At 40.0% G+C, this 18,849-nt stretch overlaps 1 protein-coding gene across 6 annotated transcripts in view; it reads right to left on the reverse strand.

Moving 5' to 3' along the window:
- The window catches only part of LOC119040259 (neuroendocrine protein 7B2), an 83,460-nt gene that overhangs the window by 53,871 nt on the left and 10,740 nt on the right, over positions 1-18,849 (reverse strand). The window contains exons 7-12 of one of the 6 annotated variants that reach the window (XM_053666221.1): positions 16,761-16,835; positions 15,827-16,000; positions 11,780-11,909; positions 10,944-11,052; positions 8,853-8,991; positions 5,106-8,475 (exon numbers count right to left, since the gene is read on the reverse strand). In XM_053666221.1, the coding sequence (XP_053522196.1) occupies positions 6,902-8,475; positions 8,853-8,991; positions 10,944-11,052; positions 11,780-11,909; positions 15,827-16,000; positions 16,761-16,835 (2,201 nt within the window). In that variant the 3' untranslated portion in view covers positions 5,106-6,901. The other 5 variants (XM_037133170.2, XM_053666230.1, XM_037133173.2 and 2 more) reach the window with 5 other exon arrangements.

An 18,849-nucleotide genomic window follows, 5' to 3' on the forward strand; every position in this document is an offset into this window, starting at 1 on the left:
AGAATTAAGAACTCAGGCAACATGATGCATCATCAGTCCACAGGGAGTGGCATTTGCTTGCGGGGGGAGGAGGTTACATATTTTTTAATTGTATTTTTTTCCACTACCATCTATCCCCTTACCCCCCCCCCCCCCATGCACGTTTTAACAAAACTCAGGGAAAGAATTTGCGTTTTTCCTTAGGACCCACTCCTGTGGGTGAAGCCGTAAAGTGCCCCTGCAGCTGACCTGCACGAACCACGCTCCCGCCGTGGGGCCCACCGCAGCCGAGGAGGAGATCATCCCTGTGCAGAGAGGACGCACGGCAGGGCTGGCCGTAAGGGACCTGCGCGGAGGAGCAGCTGGAGCAGCTGGCACCAGCTCCTCAGAGCTGCCTTCAGATCCTCTCGATGGATAAATCACTAACAACAGAGTGCCGCCTTTTTTTAGTCCTCCCCCAAGGATAGGTTCATAGATTTGAGAGGGAGAGGAAGGGAGAGAGAGAGAGAGAGAGAGAGAGAGAGAATCCCCGATCAGCTGCCTGCCCCAACCAGGAATCAACCCCACAGCCTAGGTAGTAGGTGCCCTGACTGGGGATTGAACCTGCAAACTTTTGGTGTACAGGACACTGCTCCAACCATCTGGGCCACCTGGATTCGTAAAGTCAAAGTGCTGCTTTTTAATGAAAGTATTACAACCACATCGACAGAAAGTAAGAAAACTTCTGGGAAGAAATGGCCTGGCTCCATGAAAAGACGTTTGTTAATTGACGTTTGTTACATTTTTTAATATTTTTCAACAGTTTAGGACATAAACTCTTAATGCCAGTATGTCTTTTGGTTCTTATATGAAATCATCCCTAAGAATTAAATCAGATCCTATACATCTCCATTCTGAGGATCTTTTACAAGTCCTGGCCATCAGCAACTCAGACACCGCCAGCTGGGGACACAATTTCCCGAAGACCACTGTGGGAGGAGAAGTGGGGCTGGCCTCTAACCTTCAGACATAACACCAGATTCTCCTTCATGCAATCAATAAACATGAAAATACCAGGCTTTGCATTGGGTGCTAGGCCTACAGCTGCCGATCAGACAGACAAGGTCCCTGCTCTCACAGGGCTTACATGCTCCTGAGGAGGTACATCCTGTGCAGGGTGAGAAGAGAAAACAGAGAGAGAAAGGAGCTTTCCTTCACTATGTATTAATTAAATACTAATGGAAAGTTCAAAGTGGCAGAACACGGTAAATACCTTCAATGCTCTGCGGGCCCACGAGGTTCATGGCCTGGTGAGCCGGGTACTCTACCCGTGGCCTGGCAATGCCCAGCTGCTCCATAACACCGTGGAGCAGCCTCTGAATGTCTGTTTCCGAGACCCGGTCAGGGGTTCTTGGGCTATAAGCAGAGGTTGCGGTCCACCCAAATGTCAGCCAAAACATTAGTCCAGATAGCACGGTGCAGACCATCCTGGAGACCATTTTTAACCTGCAGAAGTAAGACCAAATTATATCGATGGGCCACAGTTGGCAACTGTGATGACGCAATCACACAAGGGACTAATTCGAGGACCACCCAGAAAGGGATGGCACACCTAGGGGACTGCTTTTGCCTTAAATACCTACTGCAGCCAGGACACCTGCTGTGGGAAGGTGTTAAAAACAACAAAACAGCTGGAGTGACCCGATTCCTTCTGTTCTTTCACTGGGGGGAAGACCAGGCTGGAAGGGTAGCTCTCGGCCAGTTTTTACCCTCTTTGCAGCAACCTGGGAGTTATGCATCACCCCTAACCCCACCACTCTGTTCCTTTCTTACAAAAACAGCAATAACAACAAAAACTGGTTTCAATTTTGAGGAAGGGAGAGGGACATCTTGAGTTTTCCTAAGTCTCCCGCCAGGATGGGAAGGCGGGGAAGGCTCACAGGAAGGAGTTAGGGAGACACCAGAAGTAAAAAATCACAGAAGGGTTAAAGTGGCGGAGGGATATGTTAGCTCAGCAGACGCCCAGTATCAATGCATTTGAGATCCTGCGGGGACTGCAACCCCACACAGCTCTGTCTGCCCCGCAGGCTGCACCGGTGGAGGAGGCCTGCTTGCTCGCCACGTGCTGGCTGGGTGATTTGGGCAAAAGTCGCAGCTTTCTCCTCTGCAAAACGGGGATTAGAAAAGCAAGTGTCTTGCAGGATTCTTGCAAACAGGTGCGTGGGAATACCCGTCAGGAGGTCAGAATCATGCCAGGCGGAGCGCCCACGCTGCTATCATTATGTTGGCAGTATTACTTTGTGGTTCTGGGGTTAGAATTTGGGGAAGCAAGTGATGAGAGTGAAGACTGACAGGTGTAAGAGAGGGCGAAAACTAGCCTGGGGAGTTACCGTCCTAAGTGTTAGCTTCTGTAAAGCCAGACGCCTGCAGAACAAGGGGACAAACATTCATGCAGTGACCCGCTGCGGCTTCTGTCTGGTCCACGCTTCTGACCATTCTTCCACGCATTTTCTTCCCTGAGACTGCAATACTCGTAACCCCTAATACCTTTTTCTGTATAGAAAAAGGCCTTTTCTAGCCACCCCTGCATACAAAACCTCGTCCCCCAAAGGGCAAAGCCTGCTTCTGACGGAGAAGGCCCGCAGCGGCGCCAGCGTCCAGCCCTCTCCATCTTTGCCTCCTCTGCACTGAAGGCAGGATGTCTTGCTGCTTCATTTACATCTCCAGCCAACAGAGTTCTGATCTGATGAGCTACACAATCTCCTCCTTGGGTACTGTACCTCGTATCTGTAGCCGAACCTCCTAATCCGCACCCATCCTTTGTCTGCCCCCAGCCTCCAGCTCAGAGGTTTCGGGACGCCCTTCCTGACTCCCAACCCCGAAGAACCCCCCGCGTCTAGCCTGGGTCTCAGGAGGTCGAGCCGGCTTCCGCGCTGGACTCACCAAGGGGCGGGCGCCTGCGGTGGGTCTGGGCCTTGCTGGGGGTCGGCGGGAGCAGAAATCCTAGTCTCCGGTGCGTCACCTCCGCATCTTAGCTCCGCCCCGGCCCCTCCCGCAGCAGGTTGCGGCCGCCCCACAAGCACTCCCCGCAGAGCCCCCAGATGCTGGTGCTGCTGGTCTCCTACGGATCCTCCGCTCCACCGACCCCTTTCCTCAAGCAAGTATCTAAACCGTGTACCAGTCGCCACTGTGTACTCTGCGCCCAATAGTCCATCTTTAATTCTCCCACCTTCCAGTTTTTTATTTTTTATTATTATTATTTTTTTAGTCTTTCGGCTTTAAGAGGACAGAGGGAATGAGACCATGGTAGGAGAAACAAAATATGAAGAGGTCCTAAGAACATTTAATGATGGCAATTATAGGGCATATCCTAAGGGTGCTTTCAGAAGCTTTCATTGAGCAGGGAAACTGAGGCTAAATATTACAAAATGCTAGCAACTTCTATTAAACACCTCGAATGTGGGAACACTTCTAGGAATGAGTTCTGAGTGTTAATTCTCCACTTCCACACCAACTTACCAGGTAAAATTCCTTTGGCCTCAAGAGAAACTATACTCCCAACACACTGCAGAAATTCATCTGGGTAGACCCAGAATTTTAAGTTTTTAAAAAGTGATCTCTAGAGTGATCTATAAAAACTTAAGAGTGACCTAAAATTATAGTGATCTATAATTTTGGGCAAAATTCTATATTTTAATTTTGCCCAAACACAAAAACTGAAATGTAAAACTGCACAATGTAGTGTTGCAAATTTCCTTTAAGACCGGAGAGGACCCGAGCACCTGGGGGTGAGAATAATGAGTAACTTGTTAGGGTCCAGGTTGCCTCAACCCGGCTCTACGCAGCAAGCCTGTGGGCACCCACGGCAATGGTACACAGCGCAGAGGTGCACGGAAATGCACCGAGACACGCTGCCTGGGTCTGAGGCACGGAAATGCACCGAGACACACTGCCTGGGTCTGAGGCACGGAAATGCACCGAGACACACTGCCTGGGTCTGAGGCACAGAAATGCACCGAGACACACTGCCTGGGTCTGAGGCACGGAAATGCACCGAGACACGCTGCCTGGGTCTGAGGCACGGAAATGCACCGAGACACGCTGCCTGGGTCTGAGGCACAGAAATGCACCGAGACACACTGCCTGGGTCTGAGGCCGAGTCTCCTTCCCAGCCTTTTCTCGCAGGGACGGATGCTCGTTTCCAGCTTTTGTTTCAGGGTTTGCTCAAGCAACAGTGCAGTCCATTGGTTCTAGGTTCAAAGACCAAGCTGGGACTTAATATTATGATGCACATATGAGGGGGTTTTTCAATTCTGAGCTTTACTTTCACATTGCTCACTGTTACCTTCATTTTGACCTTGGGAAAATGGAAAAGCTGTTCAGATTTACTGCTGTTGTGATGAATGGAAATTTGGTTGAAATACACCAAAATATGAACACTGTACATGAAGTATTTTAAAAACATCTACCACATGTATCTTGGACTTGATAATTATGAAAATCCTATATTAAATTCTTAAGTGATTATAGGATGTTGCCAAGCAACCCACTTAGTTCAATGTAATTGTATTGTTTCTCATAATATGCAAATTAACATCTTTACTTATAAGAACAGTGAAAGTAATCTTTTAATTTTACTGCACATATCCTGACAATTTTGACTTTGGTAATGCTTATCATTTGATCAAATATCCCCAGGAGTTTAGGAACATTATTTTGCATAAAAAAATAAAAAATGTAAATTAAATCAAGTCTAAAACTCAACTTTCCCAACTTCTTCCAATTACCATACCACCAAGCTGTTCACTTTCAGCTAATGAAAATGGGAATGACATACGGGTATATTTTTTTAAATAAGTATCACTCATTATCAATTCATCTCTCAGAAAAGCCACTAATTCAGGTAATTTGTATGGTTCATTTCCCATGTCTTCTTTCTAAATTTGTCTTCCAATTCAACATTTGGCCCATCCCCCATGGTTATAAAAGGACATTAATGAAATTTGGGGTTTAAAAAAATTTCTTTCAGAAAGTCAACATATCTCAAAGCTTATATTTTCGACCTCTACTATTAGAGAAATACCATAAACATTTGAAATGAATGCCCAGTAAACAGTACAAACCTGTTTTGATGTCATAGTGTTTATTACGTTTATACCTACAGGTTTTTACAATCCTTATATGTCAATTACTTACTAGTTCAGAGAAAGGGTTGATTCCTAGGTAATGAATATAGAGACAGGAAATATCTTCGAAATAAGAGATGTCTTATTTCTACCATGTAGAACGTGGTAAAGCAAACATCTGATGACTTTAAGGTCCTCGTACATCACACGACGAAGTCTGGTTGCTCTGAGTGGGTGTGCAGTGCTGTTCTGTGCTGGCCCCACATCTGAATGTGACATTCTAACAGCTGACCCACAAAACTACTTTCAGTGGTTGATTCTGCCTGCAAATCCCTTCCTGTAAAACTCAGAATATACTCTATTTCTTCCTGAAGCATTTGTAATTTCTGATAACTTGAAATATAAACAGTTTTACTTGACAATTTGCATCAAATTCTAAAAGGTATTTTGAATTTCATTAGTCTCAGGCAAGTAGTTTTTCAGAAAATTATCTTTAATCTCTATGCTAAATAAATAACATGTACACACAAGACAAAACCACCATTGGCTTTTAGAAAAATCCAAAGTACAAGAATCCAAGGAAAATGTGGAGGTGGATCAACTCTTTCAAAGTCTAGAATCAAGCATCTGCATATAAGAAATCACCTTGATTAATTTTTTCAAGCTTAGTTATTCCTCATTTTTAAATTCTACATGGGACAAAACAGACACAAATGTATTTGTGCAAATTAACTTTAAAAAATACAGTATGGCTTAAAAGTCATCACTCGTTCCTGCAGCACCACACTACACAAGCACACTCGAGTCACTGCTCTACTTTAGCCATTATTCTGAAGTGACCCCCTGTACGCATCTATGGGCACCAGAAACCTAATGACTCAGTCCCAAAAGGAATAAAGGATTGAGATGCTACTGAAACAAGTTAATTTCTAGGTGTCTGGGTAAAGGCAATAAACATTAATGTAATTTAAGAAATTAATTTGAATTACAGATTTGTGCCCTGGCCAGTGCAGCTTAGTTGGTTGGAGTATTGCCCATAAACTGAAAGGTTGTGGGTTTGATACCATCAGGGCATAAGCCTGGGCTGTGGATTCCATCCCACTGAGGCTCATACAAGAGGCAGCCTATCAATGTCTCTCTCCCTCTCTCTAAAATCAATAAGCATGTCCTCAGTTAAGGGTTAAAAAAAAGAGAAAGATTTGCAAGACTTATCTATTCCCTTGATATGTTAGAAATGTCTTGTAAAAACATTAAGTGACTTAGGAGGAATAACAGGAAATAGACACAACTCATTCTACTCTTCCTATCACACTTATGAAATAAAATTTATGCAATTTAAAAAACCCAATTTTTTATAAACCCAGTCAACAATTTCTTTTTAAAAAATGTAACCTGTTTTAAGAGATCATAATAAAACTAAAGTTTTAAATATTGCCATAATCAAGGAAACTAAAGTAGTCATTCATACAAACACAAGAATGTAAATTGCTTGTGCAGTGAAATGAAAAATCTGGCCCTGGCTAGTGTGGCTCAGTGGATTGAGTGTCTCCCTGTGAACCAGAGGGTCACCAGTTCAAATCCCAGTCAGGGTACATGCCTGGGTTGCAGGTCAGGTCCCCAGTTGGGGGCACGCAAGAGGCAAGTACACATTGATTTTTCTTTCCCTCTTTCTCCCCACCCCCAAAATAAATAAAATCTTTAAAAAATAAATCTATCACGTATCATCCTGAGCTACAAATTGACATGTAGATTACCTTACAAGCACATCACTAATGGCTGATTTTATTTACATTAATGACAAGCATAACATTCACCAATTACAAGTCTACAGGTTTACTTGTTGGTAGTAGTTTAACTTTTCCTAAAGGATTTTTGGGAGAACCTTTATATGAGACCCTTTCTTTTTCTGACAGTTTCCTAAGGACCCTGTCATTTATCTCACAAGAAAAGCCCACATTATTATTTACAACAGGTTTTAATACATCATGATTTGTCAGATCCTCCAAGGGAACCTTAACCTGCCCATCAGACATCACTTTCTCTGTATAAACTCTGGTTGGCCCAAGGAAAACATGCGTGGAGTCTGGGTGCCTCTTCATCTGTGGGAAAGATTTAGAAGTTAATTCCACGCTTGATTTTGAAACTGCCTCAACATCTGACTGCTCCCGTGACACAGACTTCCGTCCTCTTGGACCTGCTTGATTACACGAAATCAAGGAATCTTGTGCACTTTCTACACAAGAGGAAAAAGCTCCGTCACAGCTCACTGCTTTAACCAGAAGAGGAGCGGCATCGTCAAGATGTGCCGGTTTATGCCTTATGGGTTGTCTGTTATGCTCTAACAAAGAAGTAATTCTTCTGACAGACTGACGGACAGGCGTGCGCTGCAACTTCAGGGGTGATTTAACTTTTGTCCTATTTGGCTCATTTAAAGAAAGCTTGTTAAACCACTGTATGTGGTCTGAAACCTTACCCGGCTCTGTTACTTGCACAGCTTTATAAACTGTCGTGCCGCATGTCTCCACCAGTGAGAGCTGTTTAACCACTCTCCCGGGCCTGGGCTTCGACAGCTTGGTCACATTATACGCAATCTGCTCTGAGGAAGAGGCGCGAGCTGCATCCTCTCTAGAAGTGGTGCATTTTGGGAAGTTCTCTTCCATCACACTCTCCTCCTTCAATTCATTATCTAGTTCGTCCCCCGGGCACTGTTGTGTTTTTATTTGTTCATCACTGGGCAATTCTTGCTTCCTTAAATAATCATTTGGTATATCTGAATGAATGTTTCCATCATGTTCCGCCTTCACCTCAGTTGGGTAATATCTTACAGGTGCTTCTCCACCTAAATTTTGAGTTTTATGTAGTGAAAAGTCTCTTTCTGAAACACTGTTTTCACTTTTACTAGTGTGGTGTTGACTTGATTTTATCACAGTCAAATCATGAGTTTTAAAGAGAGTTTTCCCTGGGCCGTCTGCTATAGAAGGTATTTCATTTAATTTTTCTTTCCCCCTATCAGTTATTGATGACTGCCTGTGATCGATCAATGCATGAAGATTACTTCCAGATTCAGAAAATGCTTTCTGAATTCTCCCCAAAGTCTCTGCACTCAAATTATTTTCATCCCCACTAAGAGAGCTTGCGTTGTTACTATGCTTATTGTGTGCATTAGAAGGGCTCAGTTCATATGTACTAACAGATGACTTTTCCATCACAATATCAGGCTCCAAACAGGAGTTTTCCACTTCAAGACCTCCCTCTACCAGAGAAGCTCCATTTGCTTCTATTTCTTGAAAACTTGAATGATTAGGTCCTGTCCAAGACATTCGGTAGCGTGTTCCATCTGGCTGCTCTGGAGTTAGTAAGTTTTCCTCAGACTTACTGATCTTTTTTGAACCTAAAATAAAGCAGTTCAGGGTTTTTAATATTTTATATTTGACCTAGTTTTGAAATATTATCCAAATACATGGTAAATAAGGTACTAAGTATGTAATTACAACAAATTAAAAATTTGTGGTAAAAATCTTTGTCAAACATTTTCATATTTTAAGCATCCTCCAATAGTTCACAAAATATACACTGCCGGTTCAGATATTATAACATGAATATCAAATTTCTAGAATAGTAAATTACTTAATGCATTTTATCATTAACAAAGCAACTAAAGGTTATGTATCAATTTTATTTCAATAAAGTTATAATTCTTTTTTAAAAAAGCAACTAAAAAGTAGGCCTTTTGAATAAAACTCTAACATCATGTAAATGTACCTTTACCTTTCTTTGTTAATCTTTCATCAATGTCTGGGCTAAAAAGCAGACCTGTTTTTACATATTCAATCCTATTTTTTAAACTTTGTTGATTTGCAAGTCTTCGACCAACATTTTCATGTCTATTGACACCAGAATACCCATTCTGCACAGGCAAAAAGAAATGAAAAGTTTTGGTTAAAAAAAATAAATCAGTTGATTTTCCAAATATTAAGACAAGTTAAATTTTACAGTTATCAAAATCCTCTATAGTCAATTAAAAGTAATACATTTGATCAAGAAACAATTTTATAGCAAACACAAATATATTCATTTACATGCTGATAAGTTGTAAGTATTTGGCTATTAGTTGATTTTACAATCCAAAATAAAAAATAGTCTCACATATTCATTAAGTTGGAAAATAACTTATGGTATGTTGAATCTGTGCCAAAGCCTATTCATAACAGTGAAGAAAAAAGAAAAACAAATGTAACCCAAGCCCAAAATCTTACCTTCATGGAATTTATATGCTAAGTGGAAAGATTAAGACCAAAACGAAATAAGCAATCCATTATACTGTGTAATATAAAACAGGGCTCTCCAACCCCCAGCCGCAGACCAGTAATGGCCTGTTAGAACTCATATATGAGTAAAGCCCACATGAGCTCCGCCTCCTGCGCCCCCTCCCCCATTGGTCCCTGGTGCCAAAAAGGTTGGGGATTGCTGATATAAAAGATGAAAACTGGTAAAGTGGTAAAAAGATAGAAAGTAGTAAAGTAGGGTAAAAAGAATATGAAGTGATAAAAAGTGGGGGTATAACTTTAAACATAGTGATCATAAGAAGATAATTTTGTGAGTAAAGAAAAATGTGGATGAAAGCCATGAACATATAAGAGGAAAAACATTCTGGGGATAGAAAAGCACCAGTGCAGCTGCTAAGGCTGAAGCCAGGTCTGGCATATTGGACAAAGAGGCAAGAATGGATGCACCCGACTGAGCAAGGGGCCGTGGCAGGAGGAGAGCTTGGAGAGGGGGGACTGAGGATAGGTCAGGGGCAGGGCTGCAGTTGATGGAAGAAAATTTTTTTTCCAGAGTGAAATGAAGCATCACTGGAGGGTTCTGAATAAAAAAGTGACATGACTTCACTTGGGTTTTAAAAGGATAATTTTCGCCAGCATACTGCAGAAAGGTATAAGCAAGTAGATCTACTCGTAGAAACTTATTGCAGTAATCCAAGTTTGAGACAATAGGACTTAGAGAAAGTTAGAAATGTAGTACTGCTGATAATTGGTCTAAATATAGTAGGAAAACAAAAGTTAGATAGGATTCCCTAATGGTAGAGGCAGGGCATGCAAGAGAAAGTGGTAAGTCAAGAATGCCTGCATGGTTTTTGACCATAACTGAGAAGGTAAAGATTGCAGGTAGAAGTGTGGTTGAGGGGAAGGGGGAGGAGCAGAGAAATAGAGGCAGTGAAGAAATGCATCTTAGAGCTGTTTGGGACAGGTTACACTCGAGATGTCTACTGGGCCAACATCCAAGTAGGGAGGTCAAGTAGGCAGACATTAAGAAACAACCAACTTCTTAGGGAGAACATTCTGGGCTGGAGATAGAAACTTAGAAGTCTGAAGTACATATGTGATGTTTAAAACTGATGATCACGTTTGAACGAGTGAAGAGAGAAAAAAGAGAAGTCCAGGGATGAGCCTTTGTGCACTCCAGTGCAAAAAAATTAGAAAAGTAACCAACAAAGCATGAGAGTGCACTGTCCTTGAAGCAAGGAAAGTACATTCAAGAGGAGGAAGTGATCAGCTAGGACAAATGTGGCTGGCAAGTGGAGTCGATCAAGGACTGTTATTTGTCCAGTGGCGATGAAATCATGAGTGACCTGGATGAGAACAGTCACCGTTAGTGCTGGGGATGAAAGCCTCACGGAAAGTGGCTGAAGCAGAGCAGACAAGGAGGGTTGGAGATATGCAAGTGTGAGAGGTTGGGATACAGAGGACTAGAGAATGAGAAAGTAGCTGGAGGGGAAGCAGGGTTGAGAGGGTCTTTTAGCATCACGTATACGGCTTTATGCTAAGATGAACGTCAATGAAATAGTGAAAGGCAACTTACTACATCTTTGCTACTTCTCCCCAGACTAAATTTCAAACGAAGAGATCTTCGAACCTTTTCTGTACGACTGATTTTAGGAGAGAAGCAACCTGCTTTTTCTGATTCCACCCTAAAAAGTGGAATTAAAAAATATCAGCTCACAGTACAAAAACTGAAGAAATTTTTGCAAAAGGAAATTTGAGAATGTCCACAGCAAATCATATTGCTAGTAATTCAAGAGTAATAATTTTCTAAAATCAGTTAAGCTTTAAGATATTGTATATGAGTATGGTATTCAATATGAATATTGCATATATTGTATCTGCATGCAAACATGATTTTTCCTATCTATCACAAGACTTAGTCACTTATAAACCAGAACCATCAGAGTAAACTAGCTTTTTAAATAACCACAAATTTAAAATTACCCACAAGAACATGAAATAGGACTTTAAGCAAGCAAATGACTCAAATTAGGAATCTTTCCCTGGAGGATACATAAAGGGCAGCCGAATAATACAACTATAAAGGCAGAGAAAAAATTTTTAATTATAATTCCTGGGATAAACACAAGATATTATATTACCTTATTTTTCAGACTACAAGATGCACCCCCGCCCCCACGATTTGAGAGTAAAATAGAGGGTGCATCTTATAGTCTGAATGTAGCTTTACATTTACATTGGTGAAATATTATGTTATTTATGTAAGTATATTTTAACACATTTTTTGCTTCAAAAATTTTTTGCCTATTTTCCTCCTCTAAAACCTAGGTGCATCTTATGGTCCAAAAAATACAGGTAACTATCTACACTAAATATTTATCCAATGAAAACATAATATCCTGGATAAATTACCTGCAAAGTGTTTTGCCTGCAATCCTTTTACTTCGCCTTGGCGCATCCGTGCTGATCAAATGATTCCCACTGATGGCCACAGGAGAGACGGAACTCTGAGATGACTCCTCTGGGCTTGTATCAAGGTGAACTATAAAAATAAACACATGTAATATACCATACATACTTATTTTCTTTTTCAAAATACAAACTACTGTTAATAGCAACTAGACTTAAAGCCTTAATTTCTACCCATGAGCCACAGTAAAAATCATATAACTTCTGCTTCAAAATTTCAAGGGCCAAATAACCCAACTCAACTTAAAAAAAAAAAAAAAAAGAAGTATCAATTTTCTACTTTTTAGATGCCAGTGAAAGTTCTCATTAACCATTGCTTTCACATTGGAATTGTGCTTTACACTCATTTAGAAATACAAGGGAGGACCGGGCATTGCTGGAGACCGGAGTAAAAGCAAGCTTTAGATTAGATAGACTTGACAGATAGACTTGAGTTTGTTCCGCTACTTATTACATACCTTCAAGCTCTGAACATGGATTTCTATGGCACATAGAACTATTACTGTAATTTATATAAAGTGTCCAGCACAGTACTTGATACAGAACACTATTAATTTTCCCAAAAATAAACTATTGAAAAACAATTTAAAATCTCAGTATCAAGTATGCACCTGCTAACCAACTGCAGTCCATCGACTTTAGTATAATTTGTCCAATAATTTTTGGCAAAAAATGATTTGTAACACATACCTCATCCATGCTTAAAACTGCTGGTTACAAGTTATTTGAAACGATATCATGAAACTGACTACAGTAAAATAGTTATAAACAGAAGCTCCCTATACATTTGACTTATATTTGAATCATTCCCAGGTACACTCCACAAACATGAACCCTCCTAACTCATCACTGGAATCAATAAAGAATTCACACAAGTCCCCAGAGACACCCATGTTTTAATAACCATTTAATAACTGTAGCCCTGGCTGGCATGGCTCAGTGGATTGAGGGCTGGCCTGTGAACCAAAGTGTCACTAGTTCAGTTCCTAGTCGGGGCACATGCCTGGGTTGCAGGCCAGGTGCCTAGTATGGGGCGTGTGAGAGGTAACCACACATTGATGTTTTGCTTCCTGTCTTTCTTTCTCTCTTTCTTCCCCTCTCTCTAAAAATATATAAAATCTTTAAAAATATCTAGAAAAAAATAACTATAATAACCATTACAGTGATCTTGGGGTGCTTCTGACTAAAGAAATTTTGGAGGCCAATATACTATATCCAATGTGACACAGGTAGCTTCATTCTAAGGCTGCAGTGACAACAAGCAGGCATAGTCAGAATACATGGCATAGTGCAAAGCTATCACATATATATGAAAGAAATTACATATAGGTACTCATGTGTTGGGAACCATCCTGCCTGGTTTCAGGAGCTGTAACCCCACCAACAGGAGAAAAGGCCCCACGGCTAAGGAACCTTCGGACCATAAGCCACTAAGGATACAGAAGTTATCCTCCCAGCAGGGGTGCAGCCTCTGCCTTCTTTACTTCACCCTGCTTGGCCCCCCTGGAGGATGGATGATGGGTAAGATTCCTCAAGGAACCTAAGACAGGCAGTTGCATAGGGGCCATCAGGGAAGGACTTAGGGGGTTATGGAGGAGGGACAAAAGACCCTCACCCCTCGGCTTTATCACAGCCTGAGTCCTCATTCTATCTGTAAAAAGTCTCCTAATCTCTTGGCTGCCTTGTTTCCTCCTCCTGATTAAGGCCTGAAACAATGCTGAAGAGGGGTGCAGCCCTGTGCCCAACCGGCAGTTCCTGGTTGGGGGTGATCAGGCCTGAGAAAGAATGCATAAAGTCCTGTGAAGCCTGCTTTGGTAAGAATGCCCTCAATTTAATAAGGGCCCAAACACAAAATAAGTTTGTTTTTCAAGGTTTTACAGCCGATTGGCATCACCCTGTCTACTCTGACTCAAGGGACCCCCATGACCCCAGAAATGTTATCTGTAAACCACACCTCCTTTCTTTGATACGCATCCCTATGCAAGCTAAACTCAGTAAAAGCTCGTTGACAGAGGGTCAAGGCCTTTCTCCTCTGAAGGATTGGTCAGCCTTTCCTCCCCAAGCAGATCATGTCTTGGTAGAGTGATTCTCATCCACAGTGACCCAGGGAAGCTCTGCAGGTGGAGCCCCCACACTCATGGATTTTAAATTCATATTGTTGCCTTTATACATTAAAAAATATATATATTGCAGTTAAATTATACCTGGGAAAGTAGGGTCAAAGAAAAATGGTGAGTTTAAAATAGGATTACTTGTTGTTGAACTTTTTGATTTTTGTATTTAGAAAAAAATCCACTAAATAAGCCCTGGCCAGTGTAGCTCAGTTGGTTGGAGCACTTTCCCATAGACCAAAAGGTCACAGGTTCGATACCTGGTCAGGGCACACACCCAGGTTACAGGTTAGATCCCTGGTTGGGGCACATACAAAAAGGCAGTCAGCCGATGTTTCTCTCTCTCTCTCAAAGCAATGAAAAAGTCCTTGAGAAAGGATAAATAAATTAATTAAAATTGAGGACAATTCACTGATTAAACAGCCTTATACTAATATTACAATAACACAAGAATGTTTAACCTATTTTGGGGGAACTTAGAGAAAAGAATCAACAGGTTCCTCCTTAGGGAAGATGCTATAATGCTAATAAGCAAAGGCTTCACATGTGCCATTTGGAAAAAGCCCTCCAAAGTAGAAAAGGCTTTTTAAATGTAAAGAAAACACAAAGTTACTTCTAAAAAGTTGAAGTCTTCAACCTCTGAATAATGAAAAAGCTACAGACGTGGCCTCAGAGTTCTTATCATTACACTTTAATGAACCATGGAGAACCTATGTAGGACCAGAAAACAAACTGCTATTCTGTTTACTTTTTTTATAAAACAAACAAGGAAAATATAAATTTTTTAGACTTATAGAAACAAAAAAGAGGCTTTCAAGCACTCATAACCAAGCTTATGAATTCAAAATGGAAATCTTAACTTTGTCAGAAACCAATAAAAATGTAAAAGAACCAGAGATCACTCACATTTTGACTAAATGTGAGATAAATATGAGATGGGGGACCCCAGGCTTAGTGATGGTTTCATTTCATTTTGGGTTGACTGTAAAGGTCATATGAGCCAACTGTAGTCTACACATGCTAAAGAAGCCAATTCAACCTGGACCACATTAACGAAAATCTGGTACTGAAACTGACATGGTTATATTATTTTCTGGACGCTCTGCTTGGCCACAATAGGAACTTGTAGTGCATTTGGAAGAAAATGGCTGGGCTGGTAAGGGATCTGGAAACCACACTACAAGAACAGTATAAGTAAAGTTTTTAAAGCTTTTTATAAAAGCTAATCAGGCATAAAACATTAAAAATATTACCTCCCCTACCCCAAAAAGTGCAATCCGCAGTGGTTACTCCAGTGGTAATACCCTCACTCTGGATTTAGAGATGACCAAACTTCTGGCAACCTCAAGTCAACAGAAGACAGCAATATAGTTATTTCTCTAGATCCAGAAGTAACTAAAGTAGAATTCAGGAATTTCGATTGCATAAAACCTGAACATCAGTGCTATCCACGGAAGACCAAACTTCCATGTCCCTCCAAGTTATTTCTCGTAACTTTCAGTGGGCATGGCCACAAAACACACACACATTAATCACACTGACCAGTGTCCATTTTAAAATGTAGAGATCTTGCCCTGACCAATGTGGCTCAGTAGGTTGGGCATTGTCCCACAAAGCAAAAGGTCACCAGTTCAATATCTGGTCAGGGCACATGCCTGGGTTGTGGGGTTCTATTCCCAGTTGGGCACATATGAGAGGCAACTGATCAATGTTTCTCCCATCAATGTTTCTCTCCCTGCCTTCCCCTCTATCTAAAAATAAGTAAATAAAATCTTTAGAAAATCAAATAAAATATAAATAAAATTAGGGGACTTTAGAAATAGTGCTTTGCCCAGAATAGGCACTTATGTTAATATTTACAACCCAATTTGTAACTTACATTTGCTACCTGATACTGGTGTAGAACTGGTACTGAAGGGATTACTTGGCAACAACTCAAAGTTAAAATTGTGCTTGATAGACTTCCTTTTCTTGCTTGAGAAGCCGTAAGAATCTACTGGCAGTTTACGCTTAGCATTTGGTGTAAGAATCACTGGTGACTCAGACAGCTGGGCTGGAGAAAAAAAACAAAACAAAAAACAATGTATCTTTTCTTCCACAAAGTTGATCAAATAAAAGAGCTTTATAAACTTATTCTTACAAAGCTATTACCTAGAGCTAAACAAAGAATGAGATGATATGTTTACATTAGCAAATATTATATAAAACTAAATTAATACCTGCAATTCCATAAAATATAGGCAAGATGCAAAGAGGCAAGATTCTTAACACAGTATTAACTTAAACCAAATAGACTAAAAGTTGCATGTAATTCATATTAAAGAATATTAACACAGGGAAGAAAATCATAACCAAGGAGTTAAAACAAAAACTGATCTAAATATTGTTTTTGCTCTTCATTTTAACTATTTGTTAACTTATTTAATGTGGAAAACAAAACAAATGGTTATATTGTCTGTTACTGGACTAAATAATTTCAGCCATAAGCCAACTACAATAAAAAAAAAACTGGAACATACACTAATAAACTTCAGGCTCTAAAATAAAAATATGATTGAGTTATTTTCACATGTTCGATAACATCTAACTTACAAACAATAGAAAAGCATAATTTTGAAGACTAAAGATGTAACAATAGATTAAAAGAAATTCTTACTTCAAATTTTGGCTTCATTATAGCCAATGTAATTAGCAAGACACTAACATAATAGCATAGTATTATAGTATGGTATCGCCATTGAAAATAATGTTGAATTTGATTAAACCAAAATAATTCAGACATTTTCATTTAAATAAGTATGTATAATGCCTACCGATTCTTTCTTGTTGAGGTGTAATAGAGGGTGTTCTGTTATATTTAAGTTTACTTAGTGCTCCACTGACAAAATCTGAAATGCAAGGCATACATAATCATGTAATCATACAATCAATGATAATATTTACTTATCTTTCACCAATACTTCATGTTGATATTTGTGGACTTCTAGCATCTAGATTTGTATCAACTTATATGTTTTAAAGGTAACTTAAGGTTATTTAAAATGAATTATTTCAAAATAGAAAAAACTAAATGATATATTTATATTCCATTCCACTTATACTCTCATATCTCTCAAAAAAGATAGATAATACCAAATGAAATGTAAAACAAATATTCATGATGTACAGAAAGGCACAGAAGAGGAAAGCATTACTTGTTGAGGAAGGTAGAAGGAAGTTGCAACAGGAGATAAAGCTTTGCAAGATAAGTGAAACCTTGCCTGTGTTCTGAAGGGTTAGCGGGTGCTTATTTGGGCTAGGTGAATAGCATGTAAGTAGAACAGGATTTATGCATACTAGAAACCAGTAGGTCAATGTTGCTAGAGCAAACAAACAGTGAGCAGTTGGACGTGGTAAGAGATAAGCCTTCTATATTAGAAAGAACAGGGCCTGTTTGTCATTTAGAAAAACTTGAACTTCTCCGAAGGCAAAGGGGAGCAAAATTGTCTGATCTGCATCTTAGAAAAATTACTCTGGCCACAGTTTAAAAGACAGACCTAAGGCAGCAAGCTTCCTTGGAGGCAAGCAAACTAGCTGAAGGTTCTTCTAAGTATGTCAGTAAGTCATTAATCAAGTATGTAATTTGTACCTACAATGTGTCAAGCACCCACCAGCATTAGAGATACAACAGTGACCAAACCAGACATAGTCTTTGCCTTTAGAGAACTTACCCTCTGAGAGAAACAAATAATAAATAGCCTAAGAAAATACTAAATGTATAATAACAAATGGATTAAGTGGTCTGAAGTTAAAATATAACAACAGATTTATACTAGAGAGTCCAAGGTGTCCCTGAGGAAGTGATATTTGAAACCCGAAGGAAGAATGGAACCTAGCCAGACAAGAGATGAAAGTCTGAACAGAGAAAGGAGCAGGGAGAATGGAGGCAGGAATAGAGGTGTTTAGGAGATGAATGTTACAAGAGTTGGTAACTACTGAGATGTAAAGATGAGGAAAGTGTAAATATAGTATACTTTCTAAATATAAATATAAAATTCTGATTTTGATGACTGAGTAGACAAGAGTGCCACCAAAAGAAAAAGGAGATTATAAAAGGAAGAGTTAGACATGTCTCTGACACAGCGACGGATATGAATGCATTTGTAGGAAATCCAGGCTGGAGAAGTAGATTTGAGATTCATCAGCCTAGAAATGGTAGTTTTTAAAAAGGACAATGAATGAGATCATTTTAAAAAGGGACAAAGAGTAAGAAGATCAAGTACGGAAGAATGGAACATTTAAGAGGTGGGCAGAAAAAACAAAATCTAGAAAACTGAGACAATAAATGGCTTACAGAGGTAGGGAAATCATGAAAGCACAGCATTACAAAACAAAAATAATGAAGAAAAAATATTAGGAAGGAAAGGAAACAGTCAAGAGGTCAAAGAATTCTCAATAATGTAGGCCAAAAATATATACTGAATTTAGCTACTAGGAAATTGTGATTTCAACAGGAATATTTTCATGCACAAATATGCCCCCTAATTTTCGGTCACAATGAAACACAAGTCTTCTAAATATGTAAATCTGACTGATTAATCACCAAATATCACTCAAAACAGTTACTTAAATTCAAGCTCAGCTATAGCTCATTTATGTATTGAGAAATCTTACACCCTCAAGTGAAATATGTACAAACCAGAGGACTGCAACGGACTCAGCCACAGCAGATAACACAGACCAGCAACATCAGGAGTATGGAGAGACAAGCTGTTCCCTCCACAATCTAAAACCGCCCTGCCTGCCTAAGGGGCCACACTGAAAGTACAGACCATCTCTCTAGAGAAAAAGAAAAGTGATGTCCTAATCCCTTTAATAGTCTCATGAGCTCACTATCATGTATTTCAGGGAGTACCACACTAA

Source organism: Artibeus jamaicensis, unplaced genomic scaffold (assembly GCF_021234435.1).
Source record: "Artibeus jamaicensis isolate MK-2021 breed Jamaican fruit bat unplaced genomic scaffold, CSHL_Jam_final contig_1132, whole genome shotgun sequence".
NCBI classification, from domain to species: domain Eukaryota; kingdom Metazoa; phylum Chordata; class Mammalia; order Chiroptera; family Phyllostomidae; genus Artibeus; species Artibeus jamaicensis.